Raw genomic sequence first — 21,400 nt, forward strand, 5'->3', positions numbered from 1 at the left:
GCTGTTAATGCACGTTTACCCGTAATGCACTGCATGAGGTGCGTTACCATACCGCAACCAGTTATACTGCAACGCACCTGCCGTGAACATTGCATAGGTGGTGCACTGCAGCGCGGTAAGCTGCGTTACAGAGTGGCTGTTACACTACACCACAACGCATTTAGGTGAGTATGTAAGTGTTTTGATTTAGGTCACTTCCGGGTAGCTTTAACTATTGTATTGTTTTTCTGTAGTAATTTCTGCAGCATGGTTCCTCCTCTAATTGTCTTCCTCCTCCCCTCTTATCCCAGGCTGTCAAACACTGAGTCTGTACAACAGTCATTCACAGAAGAATCATTCCTGGTGTATGTAGAATTATTATGGGTTAGAATCCGGCCATGTGTTGATGGTTTGGTAATCAATTGGTTTGAACAACCATTATCTTATGTGTGCATTAACCATTTCAGCCCGCGGGCATTTTTCACCTTATGCGACTAAGCAATTTTCACCTCCCATTCATTCGCTAATAACTTTATCACTAATTATTACAATGAATTGATCTATATCTTGTTTATTCCGCCACCAATTAGGCTTTCTTTGGGTGGTACATTTTACTAAGAATTATTTTTTTCTAAATGCATTTTAACAGGAATATTAAGGAAAAAATTCATTATTTCTCAGTTTTGGGCCATTATAGCTTTATAATAATACATGTTACCATAATTAAAACCTATGTATATTATTTGCCCATTTGTCTTGGTTATTACACCATTTACATTTTGTCCCTATCACAATGTATGGCGCCAATATTTTATATGGAAAAAATGTGCATTTTTTTCAGTTTTGTGTCCATCACTATTTACAAGCTTATTATTTAAAAAATCTTTGTAAGATACCCTCTTCACATGCATATTTAAAAAGTTCAGACCCTTAGATAACTATTTTATGTTTTTTTTCATTGTACATTTTTTTTTTCCATTAAAAATGTTATTTGGGTAATTTTTGGTGTGGGAAATAAAGTTAATTTTAAATGTAATAATGTGTGTTTATTGTATTATAAAATGTATGTAGATGTAGTTTTACTATTTGGCCACAAGATGGCCCCATTGAGATTTTTTTTTTTTTTGGCCCTTTTCGCTTCCAGGATGGGAAACTTTTTTTTTTTTCTTTCAGAAAGACTGCGTCCTGATAAGAGGCCATCGGTTTTTTTTGCTGGGGACTTATTCCCGTACCATATTCCCGTTCATTGATCTCCGGGTTACCGGGGGGCGGCACGCGGGCGAGGCACGCATCAGCATTACAGCATAAATGGAAGACCACTATTGTGAAAAATTTTAAAATTCTTGCCATAGAGCTTGTTCACACTGGGGTGCTTTTGATCACTTTGCTAATCACAGGTAATAAGCAAAGCACCTTGACTAATGTATCACTATGGTATCATTGTCACTGCAGTGATTTTTCATTTGCATAAATCAAACGTTCTGCATGCAGCATTTTGAACGGGAATCACGAAAACTTAAAATTTCTTGACTCGCAATAGCGAGTTGCTTTTTGTGCTCTAAATGTGAACCAGCCCTAGTGTACCTTTAAAAACACTGCAAATGTTGGGTTTTCTACCAACAAGCATTTATTTCACATTGGTGGCCACGGGTTTGGGTTCATTCCCACATGTAAAATCCACAAAGGGGGACCACAGGTATCCCAAAAACAAAGATATGTTAATTGGCTTTCGCCTAAAAATTGGCCCTAGAATAAAATTGACACATGAAAATGGTAGAGATTAGAATGTGAGGGACAGTTAAGTGCCAAGACTTTATATTTTGTACAGCTCTGTGGAAGATGTTGGCGTTTTATAAATACTGACAATAATAATACTCCACCAAAATTAACCAGTGAATATTTCCCATGTGTATTTATGTTCACAATTAAAACAAACTAGAACAATATATCTAATCTTCCTTTTTAGTATGTCATCGTGACTCAAACGATCTTAAACTTTGAACTTCTGCCAATTCTACTATTCATTCATTTCTAGCAAACAAAGCTGTATGTGCAACTCAGTGTGACTAAGCAGCAGTACCAATGTACCTCCTCCCCCTAATAACACCCAGTCACTGCATTTTGGCAAGGGCAGTATGAAGCATAAGCTTCCACATATCAGCTCTGTTCTACCTCCAGAGCTTAGAAAGCAGCCCCACTTTGTCCTGTCACTTCAGCCGCCTGTTCCAGCCACTACAAACGGGCACTACCCGCTGTGGGCCGCACATAACAATTGTTTGCCAGGCCAGGTTTATTTGTAGCATTAGTGGATCATTTCCCTTCCTAAACAAGTTCTCAGCAAAAGTGCTGCCAGTCCGGGGACAACAAACAGGACACACCACTGCTGGCAGGAGGGCAGAGGCAGAGCTGTGTCAATCTCACAATGTCCCATCCAGTCTCCACTGCTGGGAATGCTGATGTGCCGGACTCTGGTGCGGTGACCAGTCACCCCAGGAAGAGGCCGAATTGCTCTTACGATTACCTGGTGATTGGTGGTGGTTCGGGAGGATTGGCCAGTGCCCGCCAGGCAGCAGAACTGGGGGCCAGAACAGCCGTGGTGGAGAGCAACAAGCTGGGGGGAACGTGTGTAAGTATGACAGCAGTCTGCACATGCACCATGCTCAGTGACAAGCTTTGAAATGTATTATTATTTACAAATTAAAGTTTTTTTATTGACTCCAAAAGATTGAGTATATGTACAATTAATATGTTAAGCCAAAACATTATGGGCAGTAATCAATTCACTTTTCTCCTGAGTTTTTGGAAAACTTGTCACCGGAAGACTTGTTGCATCACTTAAAAACCACTTCTGGACTGGGCTAGTTGAAATCTATACCCTATTAATCTTGGTTTATTCCTGCCAGGATATAGCTTTCAACACACTGACAGGAGAGATTCGTATCTCCGTTAAGATCCATGCAGAAAATGAACCATGATAAATTGGGAAATAGAGTGCATAAGGTAAGAAGGAAGTAGATCACAAATTACAGATGTGACTCGAGTATTTGCTGAGCTGCATTTATGACACCCATTCAAGTGTGGGGAAAAATGCAGTCAAAATAAATTTATGAATTATTCATGTATGAATGACTTAAAAATGTCACATTTCTGTTAAGTATGAGTTTACACTCACCTAAAGGATTATTAGGAACACCATACTAATACGGTGTTAGACCATCTTTCGCCTTCAGAACTGCCTTAATTCTACGTGGCATTGATTCAACAAGGTGCTGAAAGCATTCTTTAGAAATGTTGGCCCATATTGATAGGATAGCATCTTGCAGTTGATGGAGATTTGCGGGATGCACATCTAGGGCACGAAGCTCCCGTTCCATCACATCCCAAAAATGCTCTATTGGGTTGAGATCTGGTGACTGTGGGGGCCATTTTAGTACAGTGAACTCATTGTCATGTTTAAGAAATCAATTTGAAATGATTCGAGCTTTGTGACATGGTGCATTATCCTGCTGGAAGTAGCCATCAGAGGATGGGTACAGGGTGGTCATGAAGGCATGGACATGGTCAGAAACAATGCTCAGGTAGCCCATGGCATTTAAACGATGCCCAATTGGCACTAAGGGGCCTAAAGTGTGTCAAGAAAACATCCCCCACACAATTACACCACCACCACCAACCTGACACTGTAGTTGCCATTGGCAGGTTTTGGTGCGCCGTATCAATTGTTATTTATAGAATGCTTGGGGGACCCCATTGTAAAACTTGCATCGGGGCCCACATCTCCTTAGCTACGCCACTGGTAATTAGTGTCTCAGCTACATGGAATCCACCTAGCTGAGACACTAATTATCTCATTTGTGCATAGATGATGCTGCCCGCAAAACATGCACGTTTGGGAGTCAGGTTTGAGAAACGCAGCTCTAGTGTGTTCCAGGCCTAATAGTGATCATTTCAGAAAACCAAAAATGTGCGGTCTACTACCAGCAAGAATTTATTTCACAGTGGTGGCCACAGGTTTGGGTTCAGTCCCACGTGTGAAATCTACAAAGGGTGACCACAGGTATTCCACTAAAATAACCAGTGAACAATTCACATTCGTATATATCTTTACATTTAAAAGAAATCTCAAACAATATAAGCTGTGTATATTTTCTTCTTGTGAGGGTCTGAGCCCACTAACGCAGTTGTGCACAGTTGTGTCCGCTTTTCAGCATCTGTAACATTGAAGTGTTGCTAAAAAGCGGACACAATTGCGCACAAGTGCGTTAGTGGACTCAGGCCCTTAGTGTGTCATGACTTTGCCAAATCAAAACAATCTTAAAGCGGACCTAAACTAAACATTAGATAATTGAAAATGAATTGATGTCCATTATAACAAATTATAAATAAGAACACAAAAATTATAGTCTTTCTACTTTCCCCTGCTACTATTAGCTATTTGACAGAAAATTCGACCTTTCACACACAGCCTTGTGTGCACCCAGCTTATGACTATGAGGGGGGTTAGACTGGGAGCTCCTCTGAGTGCAGTGAGTGACAAAACTATGTACTCTGTAAAGTGCTGCAGAAGATGTGCTACATAAATGCAAAATGATAACCTTGTTTTTGCACACCATGTATGTTTGTATGTAGAAAAACTTGCACTTTTTTTTGCAGCAGCTAATGTGATTGATAGAGAAAACTGACAAAATGTTACATAGTTACATAGTTATTTTGATTGAAAAAAGACATACGTCCATCGAGTTCAACCAGTACAAAGTACAACTCCAGCCCGTCCCCCACATACCCCTGTTGATCCAGAGGAAGGCGAAAAAAACCCCACAAGGCATGGTCCAATTAGCCCCAAAAGGGAAAAATTCCTTCCTGACTCCAGATGGCAATCAGATAAAATCCCTGGATCAACATCATTAGGCATAAACTAGTAATTGTAGCCATGGATGTCTTTCAACGCAAGGAAAGCATCTAAGCCCCCTTTAAATGCAGGTATAGAGTTTGCCATAACGACTTCCTGTGGCAATGCATGCCACATCTTAATCACTCTTACTGTAAAGAACCCTTTCCTAAATAAATGGCTAAAATGTTTTTCCTCCATGCGCAGCTCATGTCCTCTAGTCCTTTGAGAAGGCCTAGGGACAAAAAGCTCATCCGCCAAGCTATTTGCCCTCTGATGTATTTATACATGTTAATTAGATCTCCTCTAAGGCGTCTTTTCTCTAGACTAAATAAACCCAGTTTATCTAACCTTTCTTGGTAAGCGAGACCTTCCATCCCACGTATCAATTTTGTAGCTCGTCTCTGCACCTGCTCTAAAACTGCAATATCTTTTTTGTAATGTGGTGCCCAGACCTGAATTCCATATTCCAGATGTGGCCTTACTAGAGAGTTAAACAGGGGCAATATTATGCTAGCATCTCGAGTTTTAATTTCCCTTTTAATGCATCCCAAAATTTTGTTCGCTTTAGCTGCAGCGGCTTGGCATTGAGTACGATTATTTAACTTGTTGTCGATGAGTACTCCTAAGTCCTTCTCCAAGTTTGATGTCCCCAACTGTATTCCCATTTATTTTGTATGGTGCTAGACCATTGGTACGACCAAAATGCATGACTTTACATTTGTCAACATTGAACTTCATCTGCCATGTATGTGCCCATATAGCCATCCTATCCAGATCCTGTTGCAATATGACACTATCTTCCTGAGAGTTGATGATTCTGCACAATTTTGTATCATCTGCAAAAATAGCAACATTGCTCACTACTGCATCTACTAGGTCATTAATAAATAAATTGAAGAGCACTGGACCTAGTACAGACCCCTGAGGGACCCCACTGCTAACAGTCTCCCATTTTGAGTACGATCCATTGACCACAACTCTTTGTTTTCTGTCCATTAGCCAGTTCCCTATCCATGCACACAAACTCTTCCCCAGTCCTTGCATCCTCAACTTTTGCACCAGACTTCTGTGGGGAACAGTGTCGAAGGCCTTTGCAAAGTCCAAGTATATCACATCTACAGCATTCCCAATATCCATATTAGCATTCATTACCTCATAAAAGCTGAGCATGTGCATGTGCAGAATTAATCTGCAGGATGTCTTTTTTTCTGCACACAAAGAACGCATTAATGGCCCTTTTTCACTAGCTACGATCTGCTTAAAAAATGGATTGCAAGAGTTCTGCCGATCGTTAGTGCACCGTGATTTACATGTAAATCATGGTGCACTTTTCCATTAGCACATTTCGATTTTCCGCAAAATTGTCAGGTTACAAGGTAGTTGGTGCGCGATCACATTTGACTACGGATGGCTCACTTCGCAATCGCAGCAAGTGTAAAAAGAAGCTTTTGCAAGCGCAAACGCGATTGCAAGTGTAAAAGGGCCCTTAGTGTGAACCAGCTCGTTGATTAAAGAGACCCTGAGCAGTGTCCTAAATTGAAAACCTGGACTTACCTGGGGCTTCCTCCAGCCCCCCGTAGCCAGTGAGGTCCCCTGGCATCCACTTCCTCCCTTCCGAGGTCCCGCTGGCGGTTCCCGTAATCCGGCGACTTTGGCTAAAGTCGCACATGCGCGCCCCTGCACGTCATCACGCCGGTCGCCATAAAAGTCCCGCACATGCACGCGGGTTCAGTCTTTAGAGACTAGGACTATTACGGTGACCGGGATGCGGCTTCAGCTGCAGTTGCCGGATTACCCGAGCCGCCAGCGGGACCTCGGAAGGGAGAAGGTGGATGACGGGGGACCTCCCAGACTACAGGGGGCTGGAGCCTGGAGGAAGCCCCAGATGAGTCCAGATTTTCAATTTAGGACAATGCTCAGGGTCCCTTTAGCATGAGTTGTCAGTTTAAGGGCCCATTCACACTTTAAAGTGCAAATTGCGGGAGTGATTTTTCTGCGATTTAATGTAGAAAAATCACTGGAAACTGCAGCGATTTTTCTGCGATCGCGTTTAGCGCTTTTATAGCAATGAAATGCGATCGCCGGGAAATCGCCTGAAAATGGTGCAGGCTACACATTTGCGTTTGGGATTTGCGTTAATCGCCGGCGATTAATGCAAATCGCCCAAGTGAGAACAGGCCCATAGGGTATCCTTGCACTAGTGCTTTAAAAAGTGCTTGCGCTTGAGCGTTTTGCAGAAATCGCTGGCAAAACGCTGTAGTGTGAATGAGCCCTAAGGCCTTGTTCACATTATAAATCGCCAGCACAATCGCTGAGCGCTTTTGTAAGTGTTTTTCCCTGCACTTTAAGAGTGATTTACGCTTTAAGCGTTTTTCTAAGTGCTTTTGTTTGTCGATTTTTTTTCTTTACTTCCTGACGACAATCAGGAAGTGGACTCTTTGACCTGGAACTGAATAATTACAATGTAATTTTTAATTTATTTTGGTACTTTTCCCTTGGCCGGCGCATCCACTAGGTGGCATAAATTACTATTCCCCCTCCAGGCCGCAATGGATAGTAGGGAAAGATGTAATTCTGGTGGAGTTTTATCACCACCTAGTGGATGCGCCCGGCTAACGGAAAAGTACCTTCATTTTTTTTAAAGTGATCTCCAAACTGCTTTTCAAAGCACTTTTTCAAGCACTTTGCGATTTCCCTATGCCTTGCATTGAAGCGCAAACGCTCAGGAAATGGTGCAGGCCCCGCGTTTGCGCTAGGAAAGAAAACTCATCGCTCATGTGAGAACACAGGGCTCTTTTCCACTATGAAATGCGATCGCGATTCAATTTCCACCATGCGATTGCGATTGAGCTACTATACTCATTATAGTCCAGCTCAATCGCATACAAAACGCGGCAGGACGACGATTGCGCTTTGACCAAAATCGCATCGCAATCGGATCGCACTAAGGGCCCTTTTCCACTACGGCGTTTGCGATGGCTGAATCGCAAACCGCTAGTGATTTTTCAAATCGCTAGGTGGCATAAATTACTATTCCCCCTCCAGGCCGCAATGGATAGTAGGGAAAGATGTAATTCTGGTGGAGTTTTATCACCACCTAGTGGATGCGCCCGGCTAACGGAAAAGTACCTTCATTTTTTTTAAAGTGACCAAAATCGCATCGCAATCGGATCGCACTAAGGGCCCTTTTCCACTACGGCGTTTGCGATGGCTGAATCGCAAACCGCTAGTGATTTTTCAAATCGCTAGGTGGCATAAATTACTATTACCCCTCCAGGCCGCAATGGATAGTAGGGAAAGATGTAATTCTGGTGGAGTTTTATCACCACCTAGTGGATGCGCCCGGCTAACGGAAAAGTACCTTCATTTTTTTTAAAGTGACCAAAATCGCATCGCAATCGGATCGCACTAAGGGCCCTTTTCCACTACGGCGTTTGCGATGGCTGAATCGCAAACCGCTAGTGATTTTTCAAATCGCTACAGTTTGCTTTTAACATACGAATCGCGGTAGGTCATTTCCACTACCGCAATTCGTTTTTGACCTGATTGCGATCGCGCGGCGGAGCGATTATTGCCCCGATTTTGCTATGCAGTGCATAGCATAGCAAAATCGCGATCGCAAACATTGGGAAAACGCCGGTAATTTTTTACCTTTTGCGATTCAGCAATCGCTAGTGTTCAGCGTGAACGCTAGCGACTGCTAGTGGAAAAGGGCCCTAATGGAAATTGCTGCTGCAGTTTCCATTAGTTTAATGTACCTTGCGATTTGCGATCAGAAGCAAATCGCAGACTAGTGGAAAAAGGCCCTCACATAGAGCAACATTGCTCAAGTGCTTTTAAGGCGATTTTAAAAATCACCAGCGCTTAAAAAAACAAAAACGCTTACCGTAAATACTGTGATATAATATAATCCGTTTTTCTGTTCATAAAAAAAAACAGCCAAGTGTGTCTCCTGCCTAACAATTTTGTGTGGCTTATCAGTTGCAGAGACGGAGGCATTATCAGCCCTGGACTGCACGAACAATTCTTTGCAGGGACTAAAGGCTTCATTTCTGTGTGTCCAAAGCTGTGAATCAGTGTCAGCAGCAGGAGTGAAATTGTTCCCAGAATGCTGTGTGGCTACAGAAGTATGTACATTGTGAGAGGGGACTGGAGGGGCGGGGCTTAGTAAAACAATTTGAGAGAGAGAAATGTTAACCTTTTCATTACGCATTCAAACTCGGTACATTATATTTTTATTTCCCCTATATATGATGCTGTGCTGTTTAATCTAAAGTTTAGGTCAACTTTAAACCTTGAACTTGTGATAATATTTGTGCTCATTCATTTCTAGCAAACAGCTGTATGTGCAACTCAGTGTGACTAAGCAGCAGTAGCAGGGAATGTACCTCCTCCTCCTCCCCCTGATAACACCCAGTACATGTGTGAATGGACTTCCGCGTTATGGCAAGTGCAGTGAGAAGCCGAGGCCTCCGCACATCAGCTCTGTTCTACCTGCAGAGCTTGGAAAGCAGCCCCGCTTTGTGCTGTCACTTCAGCCGCCTGTTCCAGCCACTACATACGGGACCACGCATAACAATTGTTTGCCAGGCCAGGTTCCTGTGTAGCATCAGTGGATCATTTCACAGCCTAAACAAGTTCCCAGCAAGAGTGCTGCCAGTGCGATCTCCCCTGTGCAGCCCGTGTGGGTACAGCTATCCGGGGACAGCAGGCAGGACACACCGCTGCTTGCTGCTGGCAGGAGGGCAGAGCTGTGCCAATCTCACAATGTCCCATCCAGTCTCCACTGCTGGGAATGCTGATGTGCCGGACTCTGGTGCGGTGACCAGTCACCCCAGGAAGAGGCCGAATTGCTCTTACGATTACCTGGTGATCGGTGGAGGTTCGGGAGGACTGGCCAGTGCCCGCCGGGCAGCAGAGCTGGGGGCCAGGGCAGCCGTGGTGGAGAGCAACAAGCTGGGGGGAACGTGTGTAAGTACGACAACAGTCTGCACTTGTACCATGGTGCATGTATTATCATGTCAGTGTTTTATTTTTTGCAAATTATTTTTATTTACTCCAAAAGTTACATATGTATGTGTACACATATCACGTTGAAACATGAGCTATGTTGAATTCACTTTTGCAGTGCGACACAAGTGGCGCATAGTAATGCGTAACATCGCTTTGCAATGTAAAATGTATGCTTTGCTCTCAGCCAGTCTGGTGCGATCTAACGGCGTGCAGCATCCCTGTGCACTGCATGCAGTGTGATCCTGCATAACATTAACAGTGAAGCATACTTTTCATTGACTGTATGTGCCACAGTGCCCGCATAATGTGCAAGATGACTTTTCTGTTCTGTTGTGTTGTGTTCTTGTTGTAGCCTTTAAAGTGAAAAAATAAATTTCCCATTTACTTACCAGGGACTTCTTTCCGCCCCCTGAAGTCCTGCTCCCTCACCATGACTCAGCACTCAGCCATGTTGTCCCACTCCATAATCCGGCTGACTCCTATGCGAATCTGCAGCCCCAGCCATGTGCAGTGGAAATTTTTGCTTACTGCGCAAGCGCAGAGTGCTCCTGGCCACAGGAGTGCGTTGGTGGGGTACACCGGAGGAAATTGCGGGATGACGGCGAGGGACCAGGAAGACTTCAGGAGGCTGGAAGAAGCCCCAGGTAAGTAAATGGGCGTTTTTTTTCCTCCCAGCTGATTGGAGGGAAGGGATGAGGGCGGAGACCGGAGCTATGGAGGAGGCGGGGGAGCGCCGAGACTGACAGCTGCAGATGTAAACAGCCGGCTGTGACACGCTGTGTGTCGACAGCTCGGCTGATGATTTATGGGGGTGTAGCAGAGCGCAGGGGGAACTTAGGGGGGGATCGAGATAGCAACATAGACTGGGCAGTATAAGCAGACTCAGCCTCTGTGTGCTGATAGCATTGTTAGAACCCATCTCGGGTTCTCTTTAAAGTTTGGCTGCAGTAAGGGTGGGCTTCAAGGTTAGGTATCAGGAAGGAGGGATTTAAAGTTAGCCGTCAGGAAGGATACTTAAGCCCGATCAGCCAGATACTTGAAGGAGATGGAAGGCTCTGGGTCGTGTAGTGCCTTACCTCTCCTCTCCTGGTCCCCTCATTTAAGCGGCAGCTACACTGTTTAACCACTTCCCGACCGCCGTATATACAATTGGCGGCCGGGAAGTGCACCCTGCAAGGACCGCCGTATAGACAAATGGCGGCGGTCCTTGTAGGGGCATGGGCGGAGCGATCGCGTCATCCGTGACACGATCCTCCGCCTGGCGCCGCTCACCCGCCGCAACATCCTGCCGGCCATACGGAAGCGCCGGCGGGATGTTAAGTCCACGATCGCCGCATACAAAGTGTATAATACACTTTGTAATGTTTACAAAGTGTATTATACAGGCTGCCTCCTGCCCTGGTGGTCCCAGTGTCCGAGGGACCACCAGGGCAGGCTGCAGCCACCCTAGTCTGCACCAAGCACACTGATTCCCCCCCCCCCCCCCCCCCCGCCCCAGATCGCCCACAGCACCCATCAGACCCCTCCCCCTGCCCACCCCCCAGACCCCTGTTTGCACCCAATCACCCCCCTAATCACCCATCAATCACTCCCTGTCACTATCTGTCAACGCTATTTTTTTTTTATCCCCCCCCCCTGCCCCCTGCTCCCTCCTGATCACCCCCACCCCTCAGATTCTCCCCAGACCCCCCCCCCCCATGTACTGTATGCATCTATCCCCCCTGATCACCTGTCAATCACCCATCAATCACCCCCTGTCACTGCCACCCATCAATCAGCCCCTAACCTGCCCCTTGCGGGCAATCTGATCACCCACCCACACCAATAGATCGCCCGCAGATCCGACATCAGATCACCTCCCAAATCCATTGTTTACATCTATTCTCTCCTCTAAACACCCACTAATTACCCATCAATCACCCCCTATCACCACCTGTCACTTTTACCTATCAGATCAGACCCTAATCTGCCCCTTGCGGGCACCCAATCACCCGCCCACACGCTCAGATTGCCCTCTGACCCCCCCTTATCAATTCACCAGTGCATTAATTACATCTGTTCTTCCCTGTAATAACCCACTGATCACCTGTCAATTACCTGCCAATCACCTATCACCCATCAATCACCCCCTGTCACCCCCTGTCACTGCCACCCATCAATCAGCCCCTAACCTGCCCCTTGCGGGCAATCTGATCACCCACCCACACCATTAGATCGCCCGCAAACCCGCTGTCAGATTACCTCCCAAATGTATTGTTTACATCTGTTATCTTCTCTAAACACCCACTAATTACCCATCAATCACCCCCTATCACCACCTGTCACTGTTACCTATCAGATCAGACCCTAATCTGCCCCTTGCGGGCACCCAATCACCCGCCCACACGCTCAGATTGCCCTCTGACCCCCCCCCCCCTTATCAATTCGCCAGTGCATTAATTACATCTGTCCTTCCCTGTAATAACCCACCGATCACCTGTCAATCACCTGCCAATCACCTATCACCCATCAATCACCCCCTGTCTCCCCCTGTCACTGCCATCCAACAATCAGCCCCTAACCTGCCCCTTGCGGGCAATCTGATCACCCACTCACACCAATAGATCGCCCGCAGATCCGACATCAGATCACCACCCAAGCGCAGCGTTTACATCAATTCTCTCCTCTAAACACCCAGGCCCCCCCTTATCAATTCGCCAGTGCAATATTTACATCTGTTCTCCCCTGTAATAACCCACTGATTACCTATCAATCACCCCCTGTCACTGCCACCCATCAATCACCCCCTGTCACTGCCACCCATCAATCACCCCCTGTCACTGCCACCCATCAATCACCCGCTGTCACTGCCACCCATCAATCAGCCCCTAACCTGCCCCTTGCGGGCAATCTGATCACACACCCACACCAATAGATCGCCCGCAGATCCGACGTCCGATCACCTCCCAAGTGCAGTGTTTACATCTGTTCTCTACCCTAAACACCCACTAATTACCCATCAATCACCCCCTGTCACTGCTACCTATCAGATTAGACCCCTATCTGCCCCTAGGGCACTCAATCACCCGCCCACACCCTCAGAATGCCCTCAGACCCCAGCCCTGATCACCTCGCCAGTGCATTGCTTGCATCTATTCCCCCCTCTAATCACACCTTGAGACACCCATCAATCACCTCCTGTCACCCCCTAGCACACCTACCCATCAGATCAGGCCCTAATTTGCCCCGTGTGGGCTCCTGATCACTCGGCCAAACCCTCAGATCCCCCTCAGACCCCCTTCCGATCACCTCCCCAGTGCATTGATTGCATCTATTTTCCCCTCTAACCACCCCCTGAGACACCCATCAATCACCTCCTGTCACCCCCCCTAGCACTCCTATCCATCAGATCAGGCCCAATACAACCTGTCATCTAAAAGGCCACCCTGCTTATGACTGGTTCCACAAAATTCGCCCCCTCATAGACCACCTGTCATCAAAATTTGCAGATGCTTATACCCCTGAACAGTCATTTTGAGACATTTGGTTTCCAGACTACTCACGGTTTTGGGCCCGTAAAATACCAGGGCGGTATAGGAACCCCACAAGTGACCCCATTTTAGAAAAAAAGACACCCCAAGGTATTCTGTTAGGTGTATGACGAGTTCATAGAAGATTTTATTTTTTGTCAAAAGTTAGCGGAAATTGATTTTTATTGACAAAGTGTCATTTTTCACTAACTTGTGACAAAAAATAAAATCTTCTATGAACTCGCCATACACCTAACGGAATACCTTGGGGTGTCTTCTTTCTAAAATGGGGTCACTTGTGGGGTTCCTATACTGCCCTGGCATTTTAGGGGCCCTAAACCGCAAGGAGTAGTCTAGAAAACAAATGCCTCAAAATGACCTGTGAATAGGACGTTGGGCCCCTTAGCGCACCTAGGCTGCAAAAAAGTGTCACACATGTGGTACCGCCGTACTCAGGAAAAGTAGTATAGTGTGTTTTGGGGTGTATTTTTACACATACCTATGCTGGGTGGGAGAAATTTCTATGTAAATGGACAATTGTGTGTAAAAAAAAATCAAACAATTGTCATTTACAGAGATATTTCTCCCACTTAGCATGGGTATGTGTAAAAATACACCCCAAAACACATTAAACTACTTCTCCTGAGTACGGCGGTACCACATGTGTGGCACTTTTTTACACCCTAAGTACGCTAAGGGGCCCAAAGTCCAATGAGTACCTGTAGGATTTCACAGGTCATTTTGCGACATTTGGTTTCAAGACTACTCCTCACGGTTTAGGGCCCCTAAAATGCCAGGGCAGTATAGGAACCCCACAAATGACCCCATTCTAGAAAGAAGACACCCAAAGGTATTCCGTTAGGAGTATGGCGAGTTCATAGAAGATTTTATTTTTTGTCACAAGTTAGCGGAAAATGACACTTTGTGAAAAAAAACAATTAAAATCAATTTCCGCTAACTTGTGACAAAAAAATAAAAACTTCTATGAACTCACCATACTCCTAACGGAATACCTTTGGGTGTCTTCTTTCTAGAATGGGGTCATTTGTGGGGTTCCTATACTGCCCTGGCATTTTAGGGGCCCTAAACCGTGAGGAGTAGTCTTGAAACCAAATGTCGCAAAATGACCTGTGAAATCCTAAAGGTACTCATTGGACTTTGGGCCCCTTAGCGCAGTTAGGGTGCAAAAAAGTGCCACACATGTGGTATCGCCGTACTCGGGAGAAGTAGTACAATGTGTTTTGAGGTGTATTTTTACACATACCCATGCTAGGTGGGAGAAATACCTCTATAAATGACAATCTTTTGATTATTTTTTTTTACACACAATTGTCCATTTACAGAGTTATTTCTTCCACCCAGCATGGGTATGTGTAAAAATACACCCCAAAACACATTGTACCACTTCTCCCGAGTACGGCGATACCACGTGTGGCACTTTTTTGCACCCTAACTGCGCTAAGGGGCCCAAAGTCCAATGAGTACCTTTAGGATTTCACAGGTCATTTTGAGAAATTTTGTTTCAAGACTACTCCTCACGGTTTAGGGCCCCTAAAATGCCAGGACAGTATAGGAACCCCACAAATGACTCCATTTTAGAAAGAAGACACCCCAAGGTATTCTGTTAGTAGTACGGTGAGTTCATAGAAGATTTTATTTTTTGTCACAAGTTAGCGGAAATTGATTTTTATTGTTTTTTTTCACAAAGTGTCATTTTCCGCTAACTGGTGACAAAAAAATAAAATCTTCTATGAACTCACCGTACTACTAAGGGAATACCTTGGGGTGTCTTCTTTCTAAAATGGAGTCATTTGTGGGGTTCCTATACTGTCCTGGCATTTTAGGGGCCCTAAACCGTGAGGAGTAGTCTTGAAACGAAATTTCTCAAAATGACCTGTGAAATCCTAAAGGTACTCATTGGACTTTGGGCCCCTTAGCGCAGTTAGGGTGCAAAAAAGTGCCACACATGTGGTATCGCCGTACTCAGGAGAAGTAGTATAATGTGTTTTGGGGTGTATTTGTACACATACCCATGCTGAGTGGGAGAAAGATCTCTGTAAATGGACAATTGTGTGTAAAAAAAATTAAAAAATTGTCATTTACAGAGATATTTTTCCCACCCAGCATGGGTATGTGTAAAAATACACTCCAAAACAACACATTATACTACTTCTCCTGAGTACGGCAATACCACATGTGTGGCACTTTTTTGCAGCCTAACTGCGCTAAGGGGTCCAAAGTCCAATGAGCACCTTTAGGCTTTACAGGGGTGCTTACAAATTAGCACCCCCCAAAATGCGAGGACAGTAAACACACCCCACAAATGACCCCATTTTGGAAAGTAGACACTTCAAGGTATTCAGAGAGGGGCATGGTGAGTCCGGGGCAGATTTCATTTTTTTTTGTCGCAAGTTAGAAGAAATGGAAACTTTTTTTTTTTTTTTTTTTTTTTTTTTTTTTGGTCACAAAGTGTCATTTTCCGCTTACTTGTGACAAAAATTAATATCTTCTATGAACTCACTATGCCCCTCAGTGAATACTTTGGGATGTCTTCTTTCCAAAATGGGGTCATTTTGGGGGTATTTATACTATCCTGGAATACTAGCCCCTCATGAAACATGTCAGGTGGTCAGAAAAGTCATAGATGCTTGAAAATGGGAAAATTCACTTTTTGCACCATAGTTTGTAAACGCTATAACTTTTACCCAAACCAATAAATATACACTGAATGTTTTTTTTTTTTTTTTTAATCAAAAACATGTTTGTCCACATTTTTCGCGCTGCATGTATACAGAAATTTTACTTTATTTGAAAAATGTCAGCACGGAAAGTTAAAAAAATCATTTTTTTGCCAAAATTCATGTCTTTCTTGATGAATATAATAAAAAGTAAAAATCGCAGGAGCAATCAAATAGCACCAAAAGAAAGCTTTATTAGTGAAAAGAAAAGGAGCCAAAATTCATTTAGGTGGTAGGTTGTATGAGCGAGCAATAAACCGTGAAAGCTGCAGTGGTCTGAATGGAAAAAAAGTGGCCGGTCCTTAAGGGGTAGAAAGCCCTAGGTCCTCAAGTGGTTAAATTCCCCACTGCGGGGACTTTGGAAGCTTTCGGGAGCCGAGTGCACCCGAAGACAGGCTTCTCTGTACTGCACCTGCGTGAGCACACAAGAGAGCATGCTTGCACAGGCGCAGTAAAGAGGTGCCCTTCTGAAGCCTCTTTCAGCGGCAGATAGAGCAGTATTTTACCAAAGTTAACAAATACTGCTACCGGGAGACAATTTTTTTTTATTTTTTTTTTTATTTTATTTTTAGTTCCCATTGACTTTAAGGATAGGCATCAGGAAGGAGGGTTTTAAGATAAGGCGTCAGAAAGGGGGGAATATAAGGTTAGGCAACGGAAAGAAGGGAATTAAGGTTAGGCGTCAAGAAGGAGGGTTTTAAGATTTGGCCTGGGGGGCAGGTAAGGTTAGGCATCAGGAAGGGGGTTTTAAGGTTGGACATTAGGAAGGGGGGTTTTAAGGTTGGGCGTCAGGAAAGGGGTTTTAAGGTTGGGCATCAGGAAGGGGGGTTTTAAGGTTAGGCGTTGGGGGAGCGGTTAAGGTTAGGCACCAGGAAGTGGGTTTAAGCTTAGGTGTGGGGGGGGGGTTAAAGTTAGGCATCAGGAAGGGGGTTTTAAGGTTAGGCGTGGGGCGGTTAAGGTTGGGCACCAGGAAGGGGGGGTTTTAAAGTTGGGTGCCAGGAAGGGGGGTTTTAAGGTTGGGCGCCAGGAAGGGGGGTTTTAGGGTTGGGCATCAGGAAGGAGGGTTTCAAGGTTTGGCGTTGGGGCAGTTAAGATTAGGCATCAGGAAGGAGGTTTTAAGATTGGGCTTGGGGGGAGTGGTTAAGGTTAGGCATCAGGAAGGGTTTTTTTAAGGTTAGACGTGGGGGGGGGGGGGAGGGTTAATGTTAGGCATCAAGAAGGGGGTTTCAAGGTTAGGCGTAGGGGGGTGGTTAAGGTTAGGCATCAGGAGGGGGGGGGGGGGGTCTTAAGGTTAGGTTTGGGGGAGCAGTTAAAGCTAGACATCAGGGGGATGGTTAGAGTTAGGCATCAGAGAGGACAGGGCTATGTGTGAGAGTAGTGTTTAGTGTTTAGCTGTAGTAAAATATCAGAAACCTTTACCAATGTTTTGCTATCATCATTACCACTGTAAATATTTTTTAGTTTTTATTTAGCACTCAATTCACAACAATATTTATTGTTTAGAATTATATCGGCTTTTCCCGCGCCCATTTTTCCTTGTGCCTCTATTTCATGCACACATTTTCTAAGGCCATTTATGCTGTCCATTTAATGATAAACCGTCTACAGTAGCCATATGCAGGACTGATATTGTAATATAAAGACCCTTTCACACCAAGTCAGCTGTGCTGTGATCAGATCGCAGCATATCCAAAAAGATGTACTGCGCATTAGCGCAGCAGTGCGACCATAGAGTGATGCATATGGTAGAATGTAAGTATGCCTCACTGTCACTGTAAACACACTCGCTATCAGATAAACATACAACATGCTATGCATTACTGCATCAGTACCTGCCACTCGATATGTAAAGCGACCATTGCATTGCGGTGATATTGTCTGTTGCAACGCAGCGGACTTGGTGTGGAAGGGCCTTTATATTACTACATGAGTGCTGCAAAAGGCTACTAAGTATATAATGCACAGCATTATAAATGGCTTTAGAAAATATTCTGCCATAATATATAGCACCAATATCAGCATCTCTGTGGCCAGAGAGTAATCTGTCATACCTGCCTTGGTGGTCTAGGGAGCCCACATTTTGATGGTGGTACTCATACTCATGCACACTGTGTTCATGCCGCTCGTAAACACATGCCGCTCGTGGTCCCGGTTTGCAAAACAATGCAGGGGTGAATGTTGGATGCTCATACTTACTGTGGTCTCCTGCTGCAGGTAAGACAATGAATCTTCACACCAGCTACAGTGTAGTGCTGCTACTGCCTGTATTTGTTACTCCAGTTTCATCACTGGCTTGCCCTCGATACCTGGTTGCTGCCTGTCTTGACCTCAGTCTTAAACCATTACCTTGCTTGTCACCTGCTTTGACCTCTGCTACGGTTATCCTCAAATCCTAACTGATTACAGGCAGCAAGTCATTGTCTTTCTGCTGCATTTACCAAACAAGTATGCCTGCCACTTGCCTTGACTTAGCTATGTTTATTGACCAAGGCTTATTGCCACCTGCCTTTAACTTGGCCTTTAACTACCTGTTTGTCTTGATACCAGCTACCCAACCCACTAAGTTGAATAAAACACATACTGTAGTCCTGGGAACACTGTTCTAATGTATCTCACCATGTTTTCCCACACTGACACTGCCTTTAATCATTTGCTCACACACACCTACCTTCAATTTCATGTTCTTCAAGTACGATTCAGTTGCCATGATCATTGTACAGTACTATACAGTTATCTGAAACTCTGAAAACTTCTTATACTCTGTCTTGTAAATTTAAGGCAAAACAAACATTTGCTCTCTTATAACAGAAGGTACGGTATTTGCAATTATTCAGGTTGGAGTGAGCACATGAGGTGTCCCACAGTGCATCACTGCTGAATATGCAGATCATCCTTTGTTGTCTTTAACCTACTAAGAAATTGCCTCTAATTCTTTTTCTATTATTTTTTCTCATTGAATGAGTTAATAAACCAGTCCTTTATCCATGCAGTTGGAGCAGCCGAACTGCAGTGTTTTGTTTTTTAAATATGATACTGTATTTTACTCCATTGATCAAAGGGATATTGAAATAACGCAAACGCACCAAAAACTAATGAAAACTGCATACGCGTTGAACATTTTTAACCTGAACAGTGCAGAAAACATTTTTTTTTTCACACTGCCTAGTGTGCTCCCAGTCTCAGTAAATTTATTGCAAAAAGTCCAGACATGCAGTGCTTTACAAATTATTGCACATTTACTATCGTGCATTATAAAAATAGGAGGCTGAACAAGCTTTTTAAAACCCTGTGCATCATACAGTTAGTTCAATTTGACTTAAAGGTAAGGTCCGAGCTTTAAAAAAAAAAAAGGCTCCAAGCTATGTGAGTGCAGTCGCGAGTGGCACGCAGGTGCAGAAGATGCTACTCTTTATGCACAAAGACCGCTATGAAAAGGAGCACTGTTGCGGTCTTCAGGAGGGTCCTGGGCAGCCACGGTCATCTCCAGAAACATGCAGGAAGCTTCTGAAGCATCCACGGGCTTCCCTCGTCTTAGGTAAGTGTGACAGTCTGCTCTGTGCCTGGTGTCCCACCTGGAATCACACCACATCTGTGTCATGCTCTGACACTGCCTGCATTTTGCTACAAAAATAAACCTCTTGTAGTTCTAGATTGTTTGTTTATATTAACCACCAGATTGTCCTGATTTACCTGTTACAATGTGGAAGAAAAGTTGTTGGTGGTTTTTTTTTTTTTTTTTTTTTTTTCATGAAGGTTATGCTTTGAATGTTAGGCTATTCAGGTATAGTCAATATAACTTTAAACGTTACTATTTTATTGTATTTCAGGTCAATGTTGGATGTGTTCCAAAAAAGGTAAACCTACACCATTTTTTCTATATTGGATATAACCTATGTTAGATTTATGCATTATGGCCAAAGTCTGCTGGCCAGCAATCTTCAGCCTGAGGCCATGTTTACAGTGGCCATTGAGTTATCTGTACACGTCATTTAGGTGGTGCATTGCAGTGCAATAACCCGCGTTACAAAGCAGCCGTTTCACCGCAACGCACTTCTGTGAATGTGGCCTAAAGGTAGGTTCTCACTAGCGCCCCTATGTGAACAGTGGGTACAATTCATGCAATGAATTTCTATCCTGTTGATCATATCCAACGTCCCAGTTGGCATTGTATCTGGCAGATGCTACATGCAAGTTGTGTCACTTTCTTGGGCTATATATTTTCTCCTTCTGGGAAATTACCATGGATATCATACATCCGATGCCTCAGCGAATACATGGTAAACATCGATACGGCTTTGGATTTTTTCTATTGTAATTCCTTATCACTAGTGTGAACGTAGTCTTAAAATAAACCAGTGAGTTTCGGTGAGATACTTCCCTTGAGAGCGGGAAGCCTCTGGATCCTCAAGGCTTTCCTCGTCTTCCTCCACCAAGCCGTTCATGAGCATGGACCCCTGAAGCGCGGCAGCACTGCGCCTGCACAGTAGCATGGACCTGCTTCCGCGGAGAAAGCAGAGCCCGATCAGGTCCCATCTACCGCCCTGGCGGAAAAGGCTTGCGCATGCACAGTAGCGCAGACCCAATCAGGCTCGGCTTTTTCCAGTGAAGCTTGAGTGGGTCAGTGGTAGTTAGCATGTGCGAGCCATTGACAAGTTTTTTTGGGGGTCCTAGTTCTGAAAAGGATTAGGCGTCAGTGGATTTTTGGTTAGGCCTCGGTAGAGGGAGGACTCGTGAGAGTAGGGTTAGGTTTAACAATGAAAATATTGGTAACATTTATCATAATTACCACTGCCCAATAGTAGAATATCAGTAAGATATTTTCATCCTAAAATGTTTTTTGGTACCTTTTACTTTCCCTCCGTACATTGTCCAAAAGACAAATAAAAGCGGAAGTATTTATTATTGTGCAATTTCTGTCTCAATATACTTTGTATACATTAGTAATTCTTTGTTACAGGCTGTGCGACTTATTTATGAACTGAACTATACTAATGGGATTGTGCCTGATCATTAGGTAATGTGGAATGCAGCTATTCACTCGGAGTACATACATGACCATGAAGATTATGGATTTCAAATCTCAGATGTCAAATTCACCTGGAAGTAAGTAGATCTTTTTGGCAAATCACGTGATTGTTGTTATGAACGTGTGTGTACCCAAGTAAGCTTTCAGAGCAGGTATCTGTATAATTTTATCTGAACGGCTATTATAATTTGGACCATACATTTGTTAACCTCAACTGCCCACTCCTTAGAGAGTTTCTGGTGTG

General features: G+C 44.3%; 1 protein-coding gene across 2 annotated transcripts in view; it reads left to right on the top strand.

Moving 5' to 3' along the window:
* Nucleotides 1-8,917: 8,917 nt before the first annotated feature.
* The window catches only part of GSR (glutathione-disulfide reductase), a 41,135-nt gene continuing 28,652 nt past the window's right edge, over nucleotides 8,918-21,400 (top strand). The window contains exons 1-4 of one of the 2 annotated variants that reach the window (XM_068233589.1): nucleotides 8,918-8,997; nucleotides 9,204-9,841; nucleotides 19,958-19,984; nucleotides 21,145-21,233. In XM_068233589.1, coding sequence (XP_068089690.1) covers nucleotides 9,299-9,841; nucleotides 19,958-19,984; nucleotides 21,145-21,233 — 659 coding nt within the window. In that variant the 5' untranslated portion in view covers nucleotides 8,918-8,997; nucleotides 9,204-9,298. Of the gene's footprint in view, nucleotides 8,998-9,036; nucleotides 9,842-19,957; nucleotides 19,985-21,144; nucleotides 21,234-21,400 lie in introns of those variants that run through there. The other variant, XM_068233588.1, reaches the window with a different exon arrangement.

The sequence above is a fragment of the Hyperolius riggenbachi genome, chromosome 1 (assembly GCF_040937935.1).
Source record: "Hyperolius riggenbachi isolate aHypRig1 chromosome 1, aHypRig1.pri, whole genome shotgun sequence".
Classification (NCBI taxonomy): domain Eukaryota; kingdom Metazoa; phylum Chordata; class Amphibia; order Anura; family Hyperoliidae; genus Hyperolius; species Hyperolius riggenbachi.